The sequence below is a fragment of the Limanda limanda genome, chromosome 13 (genome assembly GCF_963576545.1).
Source record: "Limanda limanda chromosome 13, fLimLim1.1, whole genome shotgun sequence".
In the NCBI taxonomy this organism is placed as follows: domain Eukaryota; kingdom Metazoa; phylum Chordata; class Actinopteri; order Pleuronectiformes; family Pleuronectidae; genus Limanda; species Limanda limanda.
Genome location: NC_083648.1, coordinates 11006248 through 11026916, shown reverse-complemented (window position 1 = coordinate 11026916; position 20669 = coordinate 11006248). Strand labels below are relative to the sequence as shown.

General features: G+C 40.8%; 3 protein-coding genes across 6 annotated transcripts; 1 reads left to right on the top strand and 2 right to left on the bottom strand.

The window, feature by feature from the left end:
- Positions 1–486: 486 nt before the first annotated feature.
- Positions 487–7518, bottom strand: LOC133017697 (serine/arginine-rich splicing factor 11-like). 2 transcript variants are annotated; one of them, XM_061083850.1, is made up of 12 exons: positions 7221–7518; positions 6155–6288; positions 3656–3771; positions 3251–3328; positions 3111–3148; positions 2867–3000; positions 2627–2705; positions 2417–2536; positions 2244–2333; positions 2045–2128; positions 1203–1368; positions 487–1117 (listed from the first exon to the last, which is right to left on the bottom strand). In XM_061083850.1, exons 1-12 carry the CDS (start codon positions 7340–7342, stop codon positions 926–928), a joined length of 1353 nt encoding a protein of 450 aa, XP_060939833.1. In that variant the 5' UTR covers positions 7343–7518; the 3' UTR covers positions 487–925. The 2 variants fall into 2 exon arrangements, with proteins under 2 accessions (XP_060939833.1, XP_060939834.1); XM_061083851.1 differs by lacking the exons at positions 6155–6288; positions 7221–7518 and adding an exon at positions 4003–6121.
- Positions 7519–9984: 2466 nt separating this feature from the next.
- rpe65a (retinoid isomerohydrolase RPE65 a) lies at positions 9985–13701 on the top strand. Of its 2 annotated transcripts, none has more exons than XM_061084882.1 (14): positions 9985–9995; positions 10313–10395; positions 10493–10643; positions 11181–11288; positions 11420–11561; positions 11666–11813; positions 12147–12228; positions 12308–12440; positions 12537–12676; positions 12747–12876; positions 12961–13075; positions 13174–13268; positions 13351–13462; positions 13556–13701. In XM_061084882.1, the coding sequence occupies exons 1-14, from the start codon at positions 9985–9987 to the stop codon at positions 13699–13701; spliced, it is 1596 nt and encodes a 531-aa protein (XP_060940865.1). The 2 variants fall into 2 exon arrangements, with proteins under 2 accessions (XP_060940865.1, XP_060940866.1); XM_061084883.1 differs by having other exon boundaries at positions 10313–10399; positions 10497–10643.
- Positions 13702–15007: 1306 nt separating this feature from the next.
- LOC133017726 (RING finger protein 11-like) lies at positions 15008–20114 on the bottom strand. Of its 2 annotated transcripts, XM_061083889.1 has the most exons (4): positions 19935–20114; positions 19469–19617; positions 19009–19178; positions 15008–18007 (listed from the first exon to the last, which is right to left on the bottom strand). In XM_061083889.1, exons 2-4 carry the CDS (start codon positions 19589–19591, stop codon positions 17836–17838), a joined length of 465 nt encoding a protein of 154 aa, XP_060939872.1. In that variant the 5' UTR covers positions 19592–19617; positions 19935–20114; the 3' UTR covers positions 15008–17835. The 2 variants fall into 2 exon arrangements, with proteins under 2 accessions (XP_060939872.1, XP_060939871.1); XM_061083888.1 differs by having other exon boundaries at positions 19469–20114.
- Between the last annotated feature and the right edge of the window lie 555 nt (positions 20115–20669).

Here is a 20669-nt window from a genome sequence, read left to right as displayed (position 1 = left end):
GCTTGAGCAAGTTGATGGGAACAATATGTAATTCATTTGATCACAGAACATAAACTAGAAGGTTTTGCATGAATTTTCTTAACTTTTAAGTAAGGCTGTCAGATATATGTAGTAAAGTAGGAAATACAGTATTGACGGGTGTTTCTGTTGAGTTTGTCAAACCCTTTGGGTTTTTCAAAGATAACCACTGGTACTTACAGGAAAATCAATATTAATACATGAAGCACAGACTAAATATTTAGTACTTTTATCATTTAATATCTTGATGTGATGTGGGTTAGGACGAACCCAACCCGCTTTAGATTATAGATATTTATTTAGCTGAGTCGTCCACTAACCAAAACAGCAGTGGTCCGGTTCCCTGGCTCCTCGAGTCCGAGTCGGTGAAACACTGAACCCCAAATGTCCCATAACGTCTAAGACTTGAAAGTTACTATTCAAATATAAAAAGAGTCCAAACAGTAAATATAAATGACACACTGCAGATTGTGGTTAAAGTGGTGAATTCAAAGTCTCTGTTCACCAAATAGGCTTTATTATAAAAACAAATCCCTGATAAAACATCAACACTTTCAAATGACACGAAGCAAAAGTTTCCGAACATATGGGGGGGGGGGGACAAGGCCTGAGCGTCACAGCACATCACTGAACAAAACATGTAAAGATACAACATATGAAGAAGAAGCTAAAGAAAGCAAAGCAAGCCTACCTCCAGTTTCAACTAACAGCATCCGGCGAGGTTAAACACACGCGGGCACTTTAAAGCAACGTGACAACGCAGGAGAGGGACCGACAGGCCGGGATCAAACATCTCGGGCCACACTTTTTCATCATTTCATTTTGGATAAACTTCAGTGAGGAGAAAACAAGTAACACTAAACAACCAAAACAGAGGGATAATGTGGGACGAAGCAGGACGGGCCAATCAGTCACTGACGTCCATGTCTGCTTCCCGATGGTCGTCAGCACCGTTAACTTTGGCCCGTTTAACGGAGCGCGCTGAGCCGTTACCTTCCACCGACCGAGGGGACTGAGCCGAGTCGTCAGAGTCCTTCCTCTCCTCCCTCTCCTTCGCGCTGTCATAGCCTTGCTCCTCTTCGTCGTAATCCCTTGTGATCTGTGACAGGAAACCGACGGATGTGACATTTTTAACATCTCTATCTAGATGATGATGCATTAGAATGAAAGATACTATAACCAACCTTAACATCTCCTGCGTCACCATCTGATTTCCTCTCGTACTCTCTTTCTTTGTCTTTACTTCTCTTTTTCTTGCTGCTGGAGTGATCGTGTTCCTCGCGAGTACGATCTTTATCACTCCTGCGATCTTTCTCCTTTTCCTTGTCCCTTTTCTTCTCCTTCTTGTGCCTGTAGAAGGAAATACATAACCTGTCATTGAATACCCAGGATTCACTCATGCAAAGGAACTATACATACATTTTGGGGCAGAATATAGAGAGCGGATCCAGGAATATTTATTTCCACTTTCGACAAACATTGCAAAATAGGGTGTGTTCTTTTTTCTTTGGACATTTTCACCAATTTCTCAGGGAATGATTCATGGATATAGATGAAAAAAAGATTTAGGGGACTGATATCTGAGTGTGTGCAGTTTGGTGCAGCTGGATGGATTTGAGGAGACTGTTGGAACTAGGCAGAGGTATTGAAGTTAATCATTGAACTTTTTTGCTGTGGTTGTTTTACAGACATTGCTCTCTTGACAGTTTAGTTTTTGAATTAGTGTCAGAAAATCCAAAAAAATACATTTCATATAATGACAGAACCAAACCAGACCAATCCGTCTGTATTTGGTTAATTTGTAAAATGTCAGTGTGAACTAAATGTGCCAATATTTTCTCCTTGGTTAAAGTCAAATGAACAGAACTACAGATGTAAAATAAACCAAATCAAACAGACAATCACACTCTGTATCTGTTTTCACTGAAAATGACTAACGTTAAAGCAGCAATTACTTAACACAAACAAAATAGTCAATGTATAACATCAATGTATCATCTACAGAAGATCCACACCACACGCTGACCTCCTAGGAGATGGAGACTTGGAGCTCTTCCTCTTCGGAGACTTTTTAACAGGCCGACTGATGCTGCGACTTCTCCTGCGTCTCCTGAGAAGCACAACAAGACGTTAAACTGTGGTCAACACTGACTTCTGACCTGGAAGCAGAAGAACTGTTTAACAACATTGTGCTGGAGAACATGAAGAAGCAGGTCTGTGCTCACCTGTCTGCACTGCGTGACCTCCTGGCTGTACTGTAGCTTTTCGGCGGTGTTTTGTTACTTCTTCGCCCAGTTTCCTCTTTCTTTCTATCTCTGAAAATAAATGTCATGTTTTAATATTTCTGACAGGCTGTGGATCTGTTGAGGAACAGAAGCCTTTTACACAGTTTATCCACCTGGATTTGCTTTGTGATCGCCTGCTTCTGTCCCTGGAGCGGTCATGTCTCTTGCGTGGGCTCTTTGAGCGCCTCCTGCTTCTCGAGTTTGATCGACGCTTTGATCTGCTTTTGCTTCGCCTGCAAACAGACGTTCAAACCATTTAACACTTTTGTATGCTGGAAAAGTTTCCCCTTTCAACTGTTCACAACATAAATGGTAGATTTCACCTGTGCCTTGAGCGGGACCTGGACCACTTCCTCCTGGACCTCGACCGGGACCGAGAGTGCTTCTTCTTGCTCTCCTTATCTGCAGGACAAAAAACAGTCGTCGTTTGCAAAGATTTTCCAGGTGAAAAATACAGTAACCTAAATTATGACTGCATCAATGCAGCGTAGACAAAACAGACACTATCAGAATGCTAAGCCAACTCCCCAGCAAGAAAGTCCTTCCAACTTCAGTCCACTTACTTCCAGGTTCAATAGCAGCCGAGATAAGCGACTGTGCTTCCCTCACTCTCTTCATGGCCTCTTCGATTTCTTTATTAGATGTCTCAGCCTTCAGGTGTTGATTCAGGTTTAAGCCGGCAGCCAGAGGGTTCAGTCTAAACACAAGAATATCCATTACTACAAACATCAATGTCTTTAATTCATCCTTTCAAACTCCTTCAGGGTCGTTTACAGACAACAAGGACCTTTCTTTATACAAACGTACTTTGGATCCGTCATGAACCGTAACAGCTGATCAGCAGCCTGTGAAGAGACAGGGCCAACATGAGCAGGTGTATTATCAAATGTACTGCATATTCATTTAAATAGTAGATCTTTGGGGGGAAATACTAATCCCTGTCTCACCTGAGGATTCATATTAGATCCTCCGAAGCCAAATGCAGCCATTGCATCCATGGACACACCAAAGGGGTTCCCTCCCATCTGGAAGAAAAATGAAACAAGTATGTAGAGGTCATTTAGTTTTGTAAGCTTCTTTTTCATGTCACACAGGTGTAGAAATAGCGATACTGAGAGATATGGCCATGGATAACTATTTCTTTAATCATAATTAGTCTCCAATGATACATCTCACAAACCCGTCCTGTGACCCATAGGAAGGGTCTAGGACCCAGGTTGGGAAGTTGGCAGTAAATCAGGAATTACAGAATAAATGTGTTCAACTAAAAGATTGATCAAATCATCTATACATTTCATTTTCCAATGGTCAGAGAATTTGTACTCGTGGGTACAGTGAGTATTAAGTCTTACAGATTGATTCCCCATAGGGTTGGGCGTTGGAAGAAGTCCTCCTCCCGGCAGAATTCCTGCGACGGCATTTGCTGGCGCCAACAGCGACAAAGCTTTGGCCTCGTCCGGAATAGATCCTATCAGGAAAATAAAATCAGGCATTAGGGAAGAACACAACAAACTGTAGAGACACATTTTGAAGACAAAGAAAAAAACAAGTGTTCGCACTGCATTTCTTCAAATTAGGATCAACATGGTAGACTTACAGATCAGTTCCCTTAATTCAACAAAATCATCATCATTGCAGTGACAAATTATTGCTGGAATAAATCACACTACTCCAATGAACACTGCCAAGAATATATCACCTGAACGTGTTTTTTAAGTCATGAACCAAACGTTAGCAAGCACTGCTGCTTCTCCAGTTGGGTGTGCCCTCAATTTTCATTTAGAGGTTTACTGAAACAAGCGACTCACGTTGGCGGCTTCGCTACTAAAAGCACAGAGAGAAATCGAGATACACACAACAAAGAGAAATTTAGGGATTTGGGGGGGAAAAGAGACACTATACAGGCTAACAGTGTCTACTTACCAAAACACATTTCAGAGGATAAAGTGTTATTCACTAAATGGCAAACAGAATTCAGGGTAAGTAGTGTCCTCTGTTACATCATCAGTCTGACATTCTTACCTGCTGTCACTGCATCAATTAACCAAACCTGGACCGACGATGACTCGTTTGATTTATCTGCTCTAACAGTGCATGATTTCTTTTTTCTTTGTAACAAGATTCTGATTTAGTTTAAAAATGACCCAATATGAACAAATAAAAACACCTCACAATCATCTCACAGCAAAAAACAGCTCTTTCACATAGATACAGACACACAATAATGACAACATACAAACAAAGAAGCACACTGGAGAGAGAAATTGCTGGAGGAGACAAAACTGTTGGATGGTATTTTCAGCGGGGCCTGGTATACAGGACTGGCTGAGCCAGGAAAAAGAACTGTAAAACACAACAACAAAAGAAGAAGACCACTGTTAAAGAGAATATGGAACCAACATTGTGTCTTGTCGGGTGGGTGGGTGTCTTGAACAACGTATGACGAGATGGGGTTAAACCGTTACATTACTGTTTACCTCTTTAAATCCCAACCTTCATCTGAGTCCGTGCTGTGGCCTTAGCCTTTTTCTACCAGACCCATACAACTGATTGTTGTTATGTATTTTATTTCAGATGTAAATTTAAACATTTAATTAAAAATAATGAGGCTGGGTATATCGTCTTTTTAGGTTACTGCAGACTAAAATACTTGCAAAGACCCAAACTTTGTCTTAAATAATCAGTCTGTCGATATCCTGCCAGTGGCTTGAAGCTAAATCCAATTCAATGCCACTGAAATCTTCAAAAGCAGATATATAATTACATTTTTTATAATAAGCTCAATGATTTATGAAAAACATAAAAACCGTAGCACTTTTCTGCAGGCATTATTCCAACAGTAGGTAACAGGACTATTTTCAGTGGCAGACTCATAGAAAGTTGGTGCATGAGCCCAAGGATTTACAGCAGCTGAATGGTGCCTGTGTCATGAACCCAAAATAAACCATAGTGCCAGCATTTAATATCACCCAGTGCAACAGTGTGGTTCCCTGATATGATTTCTGTACCATTGTGTTTTTGTCTTTTCATAGAATTTGTTGACATCAAAACATGAAGAATATTTCTAGCCTCATCTGTTCAGGAACAAAGCTTCGGCCATAAAATTAAATCCTGGCTCAGCAACATTGAAAAGTAGTGCACGATAAGCACCGTTTCAGGCTAAGTCCTTGATTGTCCTTTATTCTCTAAACTAAACCACCTAGAAAAGATAAATTGGAGAGAAGAACAGAGAAAAGGGGAGGGCAGAGAAAGAATAGAGGACACAGAAGGAGAGGGGTGGGGGCTTGAATGGTCGTTGGCCTTAGCAAATGTCTACAATCCCCTGTTGGCAGGCAGAGGACCACTTTCATCAACGAGGGGGCTGCTTTTGCCTTCTTCACTACAAAAATCACTCACACACACACATACACACACACACAGATAACAGAGAGAAGTTTATCAGGATAGTCCAATATGGCGGGGATAAAAAACATGTGGTTAAGAATTTAAATAACTTTACTTCTGTACTTAGGTGTCTGCGGCGCCCACAGTTTGAGAATATTCAACTGCTATCTGTCTGTAAGGCAAACTTTGGTATTCTGCTTTCTAGGTGCAAAACAAACCATTGTTTTACAGAATGTGCCACCGCAGGATACCAGAACTCTGCCAGTATCTGCTGGTAACGCTTCTTAAAAACAATAGGAGGGAGGAGAATTACCAGTATCATTCACATTATCTCCAAAGCGTCAAGGTGACTTGTACACTTCAAAAAATGGCGCAGATGAGATTGTTTTTACTTTATTACATCGGCACAACTCATGCCATTCAATCAACAAGGACCACTCATACGCAGGAATAATAACAAGACAAACCTTCAGCGAACGGGACCACAATCAACGCTCGGTCCACAAACACGGTGTTGGTCAGATGCTGGGACACGCCGACAGACTCCGGCTCGTGGAACTTGACGAAGCAAACCCGAGACGTCACCGGCATCTGAGAATCACTGTGGAGGAAGTCAAACGTCTGTTAGGAAAACAGGTCAAACAGGCTTTCTACCACAGACATTAAATAGGGATTTATTGGCCTGGAATTCCTTTCCTTAGAGGCAACGATCAAAAAACCTTCTCTCATATTCTGGCTTCCTGTTACAAAATGTTAGGATTCATGGTTTATCCTATTTAGGTTCTTTGCATTTCTGATATAGGTTCATAAAAAACAAGCAGTCAACAGACCTCACTTCAGATTGTCTGGCACACTTTTTCTCAATTTATCCAAAACATCATGAGTAGATTAAAAACAGTCAATTCAAATGACTTGTGGTCTTGTATGATAATCAGAATGATAAAATCCTTTGATCCTTGGTTTGATCCTTTGTATTTTTATTTTAGCCAAACCACAAAACAAGTATTTAAACCTAAACTAAAACATGTAATCGTTAATAAGATGAGCATCTAACTATTCAACTGACACTTGATTGAAAGATATATTTACAGAACAATTCACTGAAACGAATTTATATAGATAGATAGATGTACTCATACAGCAAAGTAGCAATAAAGCAGATACGAAGAATTACAATAACTCAAATTGAGTGTAATAAACGTAAAATGTAGCAAAAACCGTAAATACTCGGAAAATAAATGTATAGTATTAAGCACTAGAATACACAGTAACGTAGTTAATATAATAGAACAACGAATACGCCTGTAAACAAGAGACTAAACACAAGAGATGAATGTACGTTAGTGGATCACGATCGAGTCGGAGTATCGTGGATCTGGATGTAGCTAACAACGGGCTTGTTACTGTTAGCATCTGGTTAGCATCTGGTTAGCATGGGCCCTGCGTCCCGCTTCAAATGCTGAGCTAGCCACCAAGCTAACATGTGAGCTAATCTCTGATATCTGGGAACGAGCCAACACGAAGGGAACTCACTCTGGAGGAAACAGCTTGAGCTCTTCGATGGTCCCCAGGAAGCCGAACAGCGTCCGCATCTGCTCCGATGTTGTGCTCGGAGACACGTTCGTCACCTGCACCACCTTCGTGGTGTAACTCATCGTCACGACGGGAAACGGCTAAAAACAACGACACTAGAGTAAAAGACCACCCTTCAGGAGGAAGTCACCAGAGTCCAGCGGCGGGGGGATCCGCGGGTTTGTGTGTAGTTTGCTCGCCAGGTGCGAAAAACCTCAACTACAACAACAGGCTGTTGCTCCTCGCCGCCATGTTGAGTTCGTCCCGAGCAGATGGCGCATGCGCGGGGGGGAGGAGCTTCTGTAAACTGCGAAGTCCAAAAATGTAAAAAAAACTGTATTCGTCAGTTTTGTTGATCGATTTAAAATACTCAAGATATATTTGTTTGGTCTTAATTTTAAATAATTGTATCCTTTTTTTCAACACCATTCTCTTATTTTTTTTATTTCGTTCATTTAAACTGGATTTACATGTATTTGTTTTATTGCTAACAAGTTATTATTAATGAGTCTTATTTAACAGATTTCATTGTGAAGCACTTTGAGCTGAATTTTATGAAAGAAAGGTTCTGAATAAATAAAATGTATTAATTTTTTATTATTATTATAGTAATTAACAACCAGCAGAGGTCGCCCTTCCTTCTCCAACACGCAAACAAAGAGGCCAATGACGACTGGGATAAGGCATTTGATAATAAAACTAACTGTGGAACATCACATCAAATACAGTGAACTCATGTTTATTATATTTCATTCAATATATAAAGCATGAAAAATTATGCTGTTACCATTAATACTATTATATAGTATGAACACAATATAAAGAAATTGTTCTCAGTTTAAGTGAGTACTTTTAGTTAGATACAAGTTTGAGGTACTTCTACTTTACTTCTCTTTCTTCTATTTACTTCTATTCCTCTATGTTTCTGAGGTAACAGTCTTAACTCCACCACTTGGATAACAGCTGTAGCTTAATGTGATGCTGTTATAAATTACACTATACCCAACAGTCGGCAAAATAAATAAGAAAAAATAAGTTGGCTGTTTGAAAGATATTTGGTGAATATATATAGTGAAAATTATTGGAGTTCTTTTACTGTAAAAAAGACCAAATGTTTAATTGTCCCAGGCTCATAAATGTGAGTATTTAAGCCTTTGAGCTGTTTTCATTTGTATTACTTTTGAGGTTTGGGCTTTTGGTTGATTTACAAACCACACAATGACTCATATATTTGGAGAAAAAAGAAGGATATCAGCAGATTAATACAGAGTTGCACAGGGAGAAGTCAGGGACAAAATGCACTTTGTTTTTTATAGTCTATTATATCACAGTTTTATTGGCTTTTTCATAAAATATCTGCCAAATTCCCTGTTTTGTGGCTCCTGCCTGTTTTAAATTCTCTGTGGGAGCAAAGATAACTCAGTCTAGGTGCGACTGATATTTTCCCAGCCTCTCTGCATTCTTTACCACTGATCCTTCAGTTTAATTTAAGAGAAGAGAGAAAAAGCTTTCAGCTGCATGTTGCTGGTTAAAGTCAGTCCACATGTGTTGGCTTGGGGGAGCCACACCACAACCCTGCCACTGACGAAACTCTCTCTACTAATGGTGTTATTTTCCCAGGAGGAACAATACAGCGTTTGTCTCCAGGCGACGTCGAACATAATCCCTACACCTGGATTAGGCCTGTAGCTCCACCGAGACAAGCAAATTAAGTCATTTTGTGTTCCAACTAAAGAACTGGGCACATTTCATGCAGTGTAACAGTCATTTCACAACAACACATAATTATAGCAGCAAAGGCTCACTGCTTTACCGTTTCACAATAGTTTACAGATTCTATGACTCAGAAAATCCTCATTTAATCGAAAAACGAGGAGGTATTTTTGTCCCGAAATAGAAAGAGGGTGGTTTTTGGACAATGTGGTTTTAATCCCAGTTGGTCTGTTGATGAATTCCTAACTATAAAAATCTAAAAAGGAGCAAATTAACACAAAAGCAGCCTGTGTACTGTTAAATGTAACTTTGAATCTAGCATGTAGATTGAACATTAATTCACGTCCAGCTCTGTAGTTTTTAGTATTTGCTTCATGCTGATTTGTTGTCCTAAATCAACATTCTGATATACTGCACTTAGTGTGACTCAGCATTACTAAAAGCACAACTTTTGAACAATTGTCTCAATTTAAAAGAAAAGCACACATGCAGCCGTTATATTGTTAAAAATATAACTTCCATCACAGACATAGAGAACATTAATCCATGTCTAGGTCTGTAGTTTATTGTATTGGCTTCACGCTGATTGGTTGCCCTACATAAACATTCTGATATATACTGGACTAAGTATGACTCAGCATAACTTTAACTTAAAGCACAACCTCTGAACAATTGATTCAATTTAAAAGAAAAATCACATGCACCATTGCAACACCTTCTCCCGAACATGTTTCCCTGTCACAAATGTTCTCGCTATAAATCCGGTTTCAGTGGGGCGACCCATTGAGTCACCCAGTACAGGATATTGGCACAATGGGATTCTTGTTCATGGTGCAACATGATTGGCCGGGGGTAAAGGTTTACGCCGCAGATTGCAGCCACCGTGAGGGCGACCAGACAAATAAATACCCCCAATCCACAAGGGGGGGGATCAGAGACTTTCCAGTTCAGAAGTGAGCAGAGGTTTTTCTCAAGAGCTTTGTTTTGTGTGCTGCCACAACCAGAAGGCAACATGGTCAGCAGGTGAGTTTCTCAAGGTTTTCTGTCATTTTAGTGTAATATTTTAAATTTCATATTGATCATCAAAAGATAACAACCTGGCTTAAAATATTTGAAAACTGTGAACATTCAGACAAAAGGACAATGATGTTTTGTTTAGAAGTTTTGACAACTTGACCCTGTGACCCTGAGTGGTTGTGATGGAGCACGTGAAGGATTTGAAAGTTCACACTGAACTCTGCAAACTGTGTGACCCGATCCAGATTATGATGCTTTTTCGAGTTTAATTCACTTTAATTCACTTCACTGTTTGTCAACGTCTTTCTGCTTTCTGACGACAGATTCGAGCACCCAGCTGGTGGATACAAGAAGATCTTTGAGACGTGTGAGGAGCTGGCTGAGCCTCTTCCAGCAATTGTCACTGGTTTGTTTGCCTCTTTTAGACACAAAAAAAAAAAATCTTTGACATTTTTTATATAAATCTCCAATTCTCAATTAAACCTACTGTTGGTATTTTACAGGCAGGATTCCTTCCTTTCTGAAGGGAAGTCTTCTTCGTTTGGGACCTGGACTCTTCGAGGTTGGAGATGAACCTTTCTATCACCTTTTCGATGGCCAGGCCCTCATGCACAAATTTGACTTCAAGAACGGACAAGTTACCTACTTCCGAAAGTAAGACTTACACTGTCGTGATTTACTGAAGGGCTAATACGTTTTCCAATTATGTTTTTTTTAAAAATTATTTTGGAGATTTTATTGAGTTTTAAAGCAACTGTTGGTTGCGAAGTTGCATCTGCAGATTGAATATACCACATGAGGGAGGTGAGATTTCAGATATAAAGACATGTAACACATGAGAAACAAATGATTCATTGTCGGATCAGTTACTAAATCACTATGGCACATTTAAGGAATGAGCAGTGAAACCTTTAAAGATTCATTCATACAAACCTTCATCTTACACCCTAATATGGCCATTAGCACTTATTCTCTGTGTGCTTCTTCATCTGATCTCTTACACTTTATCTTGTCGAACAGATTTAGTGCCTTGTTCTTACTTCAAGCTCTCCAGCTGTACTGAAGCTATAGATATGTCCCGCAGTTTTAAGTCTCTTTTGATGAAAGCATCTGCCGTTTGACTTAATGTAAATGTAATGTTGTGTTTTTGAAGTGAAAATATAAAAAATTTCAATCCCTCCTCTGTGTCAGGTTTGTCAAAACAGATGCGTACGTGCGTGCCATCACAGAGAAGCGTGTGGTGATCACTGAGTTTGGTACGTTTGCGTATCCTGATCCCTGCAAGAACATTTTCTCCAGGTGAGTCACTGCAGAACTCAAACCCAATTTTATCTTTGTCCATCGTGATGTATTTTCCTCAGGGTTCTGTTCTCCCTTTCCCTGCTGACAAACATGTGTCTGCTTTCTAAAATATGTCATTTCTTTTCCAGGTTTTTCTCGTACTTCAAGGGTGTTGAGGTCACAGACAACTGCCTGGTGAACGTCTTCCCTATCGGTGAGGACTTCTACGCTGTGACGGAAACCAACTTCATCACTAAAGTAGACCCGGACACCTTGCAGACGCTGAAGAAGGTACATCAATACAGAAATATCACAGAATTTGTGACAGTAAAGATGATCTGATGGACATTTCTCAATATCAAAGCAGATTAAAATGTCGTTGTTTTTCTTTGCAGGTTGATATGTGCAACTATATCAACATTAATGGAGTGACGGCCCACCCTCATATTGAAAATGATGGCACGGTGTACAACATTGGAAACTGCATGGGCAAAGGAGCCACACTGGCCTACAACATCGTCAAGATCCCACCAACACAGAAAGGTCGGCATTGGTGTCACAGGGACCAAAGAACTTCATCAGAAGGGACCTCTCCTTAAAGCTAGTTGTACCATAAATTATACTGGTTTACAACTGGAAAAAAAAGTCAATCTTGTCAAAGTTAGTTAAAAAAAAATCTGGATCTCCAACAAACTAAATTAGTTCTTTCTTGGCCCATGACCCATCCCTTTACCAAGTTTGGTAAAAATCTGTAGTGTAGTTGTTGTGTAATCCTGCTGAGAATCAAACAAACTGAGCAACAGACAAACAAACAAACAGGGGCCAAAACAACTTATTACTTGTGTCAAACATCCCAACCTCTCCTTTCTTTCTCAGATAAGTCTGATCCCATCGAGAAGTCCAAGGTGGTGGTGCAGTTCCCCAGCGCCGAGAGGTTCAAGCCCTCCTACGTGCACAGGTGTGTAGTTTTTAATCAATTTGATTGGTCCTCGATGTTGCCACAGAGAGTTGTAATGGCTTCCCCTCGTTAATTTCAGCTTCGGCATGTCAGAAAACTACTTTGTCTTTGTGGAGACGCCGGTGAAGATCAACCTGCTGAAGTTCCTGAGCGCCTGGAGCATCCGAGGCTCCAACTACATGGACTGCTTTGAGTCCAATGAGAGCCAAGGAGTAAGAACGAGGAGTAGATCCACGTCTTTAGTGGTTTGACCCTTTAAATTATCATCAGCCCACCTCCCGAAACTAACAATGACGTACTCTTTGTAGACCTTGTTCCACATTGCCAGTAAAAGCCCGGGCGAGTACATCGACCACAAGTTCAAAGGAGCGGCCATCGGCATGTTTCACCACATCAACACCTACGAGGACCAAGGATTCATCGTTTTTGACCTGTGTGCTTGGAAAGGGTGAGTGGCTCACTTCTCATATATCAAATTTGGTTCACCTTTGTTACTCACCATCACTTCTTTCTTGCAGATTTGAGTTTGTTTACAACTACCTGTGGCTGGCCAACCTGAGAGCCAACTGGGACGAGGTGAAGAAGGCGGCCATGATGGCGCCCCAGCCAGAAGTCCGCAGATACGTGATTCCCCTGGACGTCCACAAGGTGAGTCACAGGTCTTACTCATCCACAATTGCTTGAGATGGAGTCGATGTTTTCTCTTCTCATGTTGTCCCGGTGTGGATGTAGGAGGAGCAAGGGAAGAACCTGGTCAGTCTGCCGTACACCACAGCCACAGCCGTGATGCACGCCGACGGGACCATCTGGCTGGAGCCCGAGGTGCTGTTCTCCGGACCTCGCCAAGGTGACCACACAACCATCAAACTTTAATCCGACACGTTCATTTTTAATTGATACAGCAAAGTATCTTCACCATTTAACCATATAAATATTTTTTCCTAGCGTTTGAGTTCCCTCAGATCAATTACAGCAAACACGCAGGGAAGAACTACACGTATACCTACGGCTTGGGTCTCAACCATTTCATACCAGACAGGGTATGTTCACGAAAGGCCTTCAGTTGTAAAGAGTGTGTCAATCAAACTGCTCCAGTGACTGTTTTCTTGTCCTTGTGTGCAGATCTGCAAGTTGAACGTGAAGTCCAGGGAGACCTGGGTTTGGCAGGAGCCAGACTGCTACCCCTCAGAGCCCCTGTTCGTCCAGACTCCTGATGGAGTGGACGAGGATGACGGTGCGCCACAAGCACCATGAACACAGTAATCTTTATTTCCACGCTGTCTACGACAAAACGTGTCTAATGCTAACCTCCGTGATGTGTCGACAGGTGTGCTGTTGACCATCGTGGCGGCTCCCGGCGCCCAGAGGCCAGCGTATCTCCTCATCCTCAACGCCAAGGATCTGTCGGAGGTCGCCAGGGCAGACGTGGAGTGTGACATCCCCGTCACCTTCCACGGGATGTACAAACCCTAATGTACCGACACTCTCAGGACGTCCTTGGCCCTTCAAAGTCGAGATCAGGATGTCCCAACTTGAACATAGTAGACTTCATATCTTTGGGGAGCTCAGCTGGCTAGGAGGGCATGTACGGAGGCGTGTGTCCTCTGCGGCTGCAGGTTCTAGGCCGACCTGGCCCTTTCCCCCTTTCAAACTTAATTCTGTCATATTGAATAAAGGCTTAAAAGTCCTGTCCTTCAAAATGTCAATATTGGTTTAATAAAAGAAATGGATGGGTTCACGTGATGTGTCACTAACATTTCATTTTGGAGAAATAAAATAATCAATATCAATAAACGTCACTGTTCTGTATTGATGTGTCCTATGGAGTTTTAATTAGCTACTTAAGGTAGCAGTGGTGCTGTTCTTCATCTTGGGTCTTGCCCTGTGAAAGTGAATATTTATAGGATTTATATTTAACAGCAAATTCGTAAAGTTCCAGACTCTGATCTTTCAGTTCGAGTCAGACAAAAATATGTTATCTTTTCTTTTTGACGACTTGATCTAAATCTGCAGTTCTTCTTTATAGAATATAACAAGCAAACCTTTCTTCAGATGCACCAACTGAAGCTTCAGTTAATCCTTCAGGCTACATTCTTCAGATATTTGCAGAGATTTAATATGTCGCCACACAAAATCTCATTACGGCCACATTTGAATAAGCGACCTTTCCATGTCTGTCCTCATTGTGTTGCTCAAAGTTAGTCTTTGAATCTAATCTAAAAAGAGTGAGCGCCCGCAGATCTCGCTGTGCCGCAAAGCTGATTAACGCTGAGAGAAAAAAAGAGAAAGAGAAAGAATATGTTGCAATCTATTTTCTCATTATGTGCATATAAATGAATGCAGCCCCTGTGTATGATGTCATAAACCCACCACCCTTCAGATTCATTCATACATTAACAAAGTGTCCATTTGGTTTAATCTTTCGTCGGCATCACACGCAGATTTACCTTCTGATTATTTTATTTTTTTAATTACAAACATTTTGACTCACATGTTCTGTCTCCAGCTGATGCAAGACAAGGAAACAAAGCTAATATGGCTTTGGCTGGCTTGCTCCATCAGTCCAACAGAGCCCTGATTACACGGTCACGTTTCCTGCGCCGCTGCCAGGTTTTAGGATTTCATTATTGAAATGCTCAGAGAAATATTTTGCAATCGTGTGCTCAGTAATCTCACATCTTAATAATCATTGGGTTACAAATCGGCCTCTTCACAAGCACAGATTGTTTTCCTCCTGTTGAAATGCCTAACTCCTTTTATTTGTATTAAACAAAACCAATTTCTCTTTGTGTTTATTTTTATTTTTTTACATGAGGGCTTTACAGCCTTTGGAAAAGAACAAAAAAATAAGATTACAGGAAATATTCATTTTCAGAATAAACTTAAGCTGAAAAACACAGCAAAGGGAAGGCTCAATGGAAAACTTGATATCTCAGTTCAGACTATCACACCATAAAGAGAAGTCGCTCAGACGCGGAAATTCGGGTGGGACAGAGGTTTGCACAGCCAGGCTTCAACCAGTGTAATATAGTCATATACTTACTGTCCTAATACACAATGGATGTTACACATGTGTGGGAGATGTGAAGGTAAAAGATAAAACACAAGTTACAGAGATAAAGAAAAGCCACACTACCACATACACAAAAGAACCGTTTGACTTTTGTAACTATTCTGCTACACTGAATTGAAACAAAGCAACACAAGCATAATTGTAGAGTAACAAGAAAAATGTGACAAAGGGATGTGGATTCAAACTCTAACATTCTGGAGTTTTTCTTAAAGAAATAGTTTGACATTTTGGGAAATACACTTATTTGCTCTTATTTCAAACAATAAATATGAAGCTACAAGAAAATGAGCTTAGTTTAGCTCAAAATCTTGAAGCAGAGGGAAAGCAGCTTTAACCTTTTGTTCAAAAGTCAATATCAAAATGAAGTATCCTAGCACCACCACAACTCAGTAATTAATATGCTATACGTCATTTGTTGAATGTGTAAATGAAATGTAAAATGTAGAATTTGTCCTATTACACGGAAATTCGGGTGGGACAGAGGTTTGCACAGCCAGGCTTCAACCAGTGTAATATAGTCATATACTTACTGTCCTAATACACAATGGATGTTACACATGTGTGGGAGATGTGAAGGTAAAAGATAAAACACAAGTTACAGAGATAAAGAAAAGCCACACTACCACATACACAAAAGAACCGTTTGACTTTTGTAACTATTCTGCTACACTGAATTGAAACAAAGCAACACAAGCATAATTGTAGAGTAACAAGAAAAATGTGACAAAGGGATGTGGATTCAAACTCTAACATTCTGGAGTTTTTCTTAAAGAAATAGTTTGACATTTTGGGAAATACACTTATTTGCTCTTATTTCAAACAATAAATATGAAGCTACAAGAAAATGAGCTTAGTTTAGCTCAAAATCTTGAAGCAGAGGGAAAGCAGCTTTAATCTTTTGTTCAAAAGTCAATATCAAAATGAAGTATCCTAGCACCACCACAACTCAGTAATTAATATGCTATACGTCATTTGTTGAATGTGTAAATGAAATGTAAAATGTAGAATTTGTCCTATTACAAGTTTTTTTTGTGTGTAACGTCACACAACTCCATGTAAAACCAAAATCATACAATTTTGACATTACTTTCTGTATCAGGATTAATAAACTGTTGTGGGTTGGCATATTTTCATATTTACCTCTCGCTAGTTTTTGCTCTAGCTTCTCTTCCCAGTCTTTACAGTAAGCTAAGCTAACTGTCGCTAATTCCATTCTCGCTGCACAGACGAGAGCGGCGTCAATCTGGTCCGGCTCTTGGTGAGAAACTCAAGGAGCCGATCTAATGAAATGTCAAACGTTTCCCTTAACGTCGAGCAAACCTCTGTCCCTTTACTAACACATAAAAACACACAAGAATCCAGACGTAAGCAGAGCAAAGCGGAGGCTCACGCTACTGAATCACAGACTTCATGATATACATCGTCGGGCTTACTTCAACGTGGTAAGTGACTACTGACAGCTCTGACAACCTGTTTTATCAGCTATATAACTGTTGCATCTCAGGAAACGGAGGAATGAAGTATTGATAGTGCAAGGTTGTAAGGTACATATATTAATATATTGTTTTAGATACTGTCCTATACGTAAAGTGCAAATCTCTGGATCAGATGAAACGTGTGTGTGGGTGTGCAAGCATTTTTCTAATGTGGACTCACTGATCCAACCTGCCCATGCACGAATGAGCCCTTTACACTGGCTGCCATTTACTTTACACCCCCTCTGGTGACACATTCATATTACACATCGTCATCATCTCATTGCTTCAGCTCAAAGCTTTTTTTAAAAGTCTGATTATTTGAAGAAGCCAAAGACAAATATGTGGACTTGACCTCCATTATGACTGAATGTGTACTTATAGACTTTGGGTGATTTCTGTAAAGTGCGTGCATTCTTTTTTTTGTAATCTTCCTTTTTTCTTCTGTTGTGTGTTCACACATTTCCAAAGTGTGGGGTCTGCAGGAGATCAATACGCCGAAGTCTTTGCTCACTGTTGCCACGGAAACATCGACTTTAATCCAACAAACTTCTAGCGACACCCTTTAACGTTTTGGTCAATAATTAAGTTAACCTACTCGTCCATTTACATTATGATTAACCGGGAATGACGGTGAAATGGTGTCAGCTGAGGAGAAACACCACTGAGGCCGGCTCAAGTGGAAATGCAAAGTCATAAACCCCCTCCCCAATCACACAGGTCGAAAAGAAAATCCCATGTGCTCACCGTCAACGCAGGCTGCGGCTTCGACACAACAAACACACACAAACACAATCATGGAGGGTCGACTTGAAACAGTCTCTCACTGACTTGTGTAGCTGATGTTTTTAAGACCAGCTTATTCTGACTTGGGGGACATGGAAGGCCAACATTGGGTGAGTAAAATTGGTAATTTTCAAAGTGCAATACAACAGCCAACCTATTTTTTTTTTTTCCCCCCAATTCCTCAGGCTCTATAAAGAGGGCAGTTGTAGGGTTTGTGTGCGGGGTCGGAGGGGCCGTGTTTGATGTAAGCGTGGGGGAGGAGGGGGTGAAGAATCAGTGGGTCTCGTAGGTGGAGAGCAGGGCGGCATCCACAGGCTCCATGCAGGAGGGGCAGGTGAAGGATCTCATCAGCCAGTCGTCTATACAGTCCGTGTGGTAGATGTGCATACAGGGCAGGAACCGGATGGGGTCGCCGTACACAAAGTCCAGCATGCAGATCACACACCTGAGGAGAGAGGAAGTGAAGGGGTTAAACACGTCACGTCCCAGATGTTCAACATTGTCGTGAGTTTTTATATAACTTCACAGCTGTCAGTAGTAGCTGTGTAAAAATACACATTACAGCTATGAAGAACTGGAAAGTAGTCCTTTAAATAGATAATTGAACAACAGGAAGCTCAGAAACAATATTGACAGTTCTCTGATTGATTGATTTAATGTTCTCTGGTTCTGTCAAAGTGTCGATTAGCTGCCTTTCTGTTTGTAAACGTGACAAAACAAATGTCGAAACTATACCAAAAACATCACACTAATTTGGGTTTTATCTATTACAGACTAAAATATATATAATCAAAATTGATCTGAGTGTTAATCTGCCTGAATAGAACTGAAACTACTGGTTGCTTCTCCTCTGCCATTATAACCACATTACAAATATTGTTAATGGTATTAGGGCTGCAAGGGGTTAAAAAATCTAGGGCAGCTTTACAGGTTAAACAATATATAATCTCTCTTTCCAAGAGCCCAAGACACCTTCAAATAACTTGAATTTCCAGAGCTTCACATTACAGTGACATTAGAATAAAAAAAAGCTAATAATGGATATTTAAAGCTTTAGTCAATATTAGCTGTACAGTATTAGCTGTCCAATAATGTAGAGGAGTTGAAGGCTGGTGTTATATATTACTGCTTTGTTTCTTACATTGTAGAGAGGAAAGGTGCGGGGTATTCAGCTGCAATATGCAACTTCACCACTAGATGTCACTCAAATCTACACACTGAACCTTTAATCCAATTAATTTTAAGGCAGTGTGTAATTCTGAGGAAGAGGGATGAACCTTTGTGGATTTAATTCATGTCTGGAAAGGATATTAATTTAATTAGTCTGCTGTTGATTTATCAGCTGATCATTACAGCACACAACTACTTTGCACAACCATTTTACCCCAGTCTCAAGTGCTTCTCCCCCTGTGGATGACCTCAGACGCAGTAATGGGACACACTCACTCTCTGATCTTCTTCTCGGAGCCGTCTTTTCCTCCATCATAGACGCCCTTCGGGAGGTGCTGGATGAGGCCGATGCGCTGAGCTATGCGAATCTGCTCCTCCTCTGTCAGCTGGGTGGCCAGACGGGCCTGGCTGGGTGTGGGGTGGTAGATGGGAATGTGAGCCTGCTCCTGGTCACACACAGAGAGAAACAGAAACCAACCAAATGAACACAGGTTATCCTCCAAATACCAGCTCACTTACACAGAGGTGGAGTGGGAGGTAGAAGCAGCTGTCTGGTCTGAACAGCTGTTCTGGGACGATGACACACACCCACTGTTTGTTTAGGGAGACAACCTGCTGTGTCTTGACATATGGAGGCTTATCTTACAAGATCTGAGCTGACAGTTTGTCACATATGTGTCAGAAACGTGCATCAATAAGCTCATACTTCAGCATGTGTGTGTTTACAGCCTCTGACCTGGTACGGAGGAGGTGGTTCGAGGTCCGGATCCATCCCGTCCCCGAAGCTCGCTCTGTCCGACTGGGATTCATGGAGCAGAGAGATGTCGTCCGACGTGGGAGACTTGAGACAGTTGCCCATGTCTTCGTGTCTCCGCTCCCGTCCTCCTGGCCGACGTCAACAACAAAAAAAGACAACAAAACAAAAAAACTAAAGCAACCTGATCTTCTTGTTGTTGCTAAAGTTGCTCTCGTTGGCTAATGTTAGATTTGTCCTCGTACTCCTCCAGAAACCATGAATGTAATATCAGAAGACACCAGATACATGGCTGAGAAACCGCTGAACGACAAAGCACAACATCCGGACTAGTTCCTGTCCATGTTTACACGGGGAAACAAAACAAAGAACTCCTTTGCTAACGACAGCTAGCAGCCGAGCTAGCTACTTTTGTTGTCCTACTTCCGTGACGGGAATCAGTCATTACTTTGTCAGAAGCGTGGTTCCGGCTAAATGTCCACTTTAACGGAATCAGTAGTTCATGGGCTGTGTGGACAGACAGAGGAGCCGAGAAGACATGTCCTCCTTATTAACTTCGAGAGTAGGACGCTTCAGTTTGCCTCCTCGCTAGCTGCTCGCTCCTTCTTCACCCAGACGACATGTTATCGGTCCTTTGTATATGACGTCAGTGGGGTGAATACGCGCCGTTGATTGGATTATGTCTGTGACGTAGGTCCCAGACAGCACCAAGTCCCGCCCATGTTAATGACGACAACAACAAAGGAATAACTGTTTTACCAATTAGTCCATTGTTATGAAAAGTATCTATAATTCAATTAATATTTAATAATGAATATTCCACAGCTAGGTGAATTTAATAACTGATATATATATATGTATTTGCTATGGATGTGCGATACATAGACATTATTGTTCAATTTATTGCAATAATATACCATATATTTATATAATTATTGTTTTAGATAAAGTCTTGGGGAAAAAAACTCTGTTTTCTCTGCATGTCAGCACTGAAACATTTAGTCCCCAACAATTAAACAGAAAAAAAACATCACTTCATTATAGGAAAGAGCGACATCAGTGAGAAATTAAAGTAAATAAACACTTTTATCTATTATTTTTGCTTTTGTGTGTTTATGGGTTGTTGTGTGTTAACCCTTTGATACACAATATGGGTCAAAAGTGATCTGTATTTATTCTGTGT